At 62.0% G+C, this 679-nt stretch overlaps 1 protein-coding gene across 1 annotated transcript in view; it reads right to left on the minus strand.

Moving 5' to 3' along the window:
* The window catches only part of LOC104393047 (cathepsin L2-like), a 2,264-nt gene that overhangs the window by 315 nt on the left and 1,270 nt on the right, over nt 1-679 (minus strand). The window contains 2 exon segments of the mRNA XM_010002510.1: nt 289-403; nt 593-655. Of these exon segments, the coding sequence (XP_010000812.1) occupies nt 289-403; nt 593-655 (178 nt within the window).

Genomic DNA, 679 nt, shown 5'->3' on the forward strand with positions numbered 1-679 from the left:
GACACCCAGCCCCACATCCCTGTGCCCTCACACAGGGACACCCAGCCCCACATCCCTGTGCCCTCACACAGGGACACCCAGCCCCACATCCCTGTGCCCTCACACAGGGACACCCAGCCCCACATCCCTGTGCCCTCACACAGGGACACCCAGCCCCCCTTGGGAAGCTGGAGCACCCCATGGATCAGGGATCCTCCTGCCAGGCAGTTCCAGCCCCACAGGAGTGGGTGACACAGCCCTGCCCAGGAGTGAAAGTGGGTTTTGGGGAGACCCCTCCTCATCCTTGACCTGTTCTTTAAGATCCAGTAGCTCACGTTGTGCCCACGCTCCTGGCTCATGCCGTAGCCCACGGCCAACATCCCGTGGTTCACCCTCTGGCTGCAGAACATGCTGCTGAAAATTCCTGGGAAGAGCAGAGGTGGGATGAGCCGGGGACTGGCCCTGATTGTTTCTTCTCCAACCAAAACCAGGGTGGTACAACCTATTCCCCTGGGCTGTGTACAACCCACCTCCCGATCCCCAACCCCTGCCACCAAGCAAAGCAGCCCTGCCTCAGTTTCCCCACCCAGGGGATGAAGCGTGAGGGCAGTACCAGACTTGTAGAAGTGGAACTGGAAGCTGCTGGCATCCAGTGCCACCGAGACAGGCCCCACGGCTGCCCCCACCTCCTCCCGACCCG

This window comes from Chaetura pelagica, unplaced genomic scaffold (assembly GCF_000747805.2).
Source record: "Chaetura pelagica isolate M959 unplaced genomic scaffold, ChaPel_1.0 scaffold1081, whole genome shotgun sequence".
Classification (NCBI taxonomy): Eukaryota; Metazoa; Chordata; class Aves; order Apodiformes; family Apodidae; genus Chaetura; species Chaetura pelagica.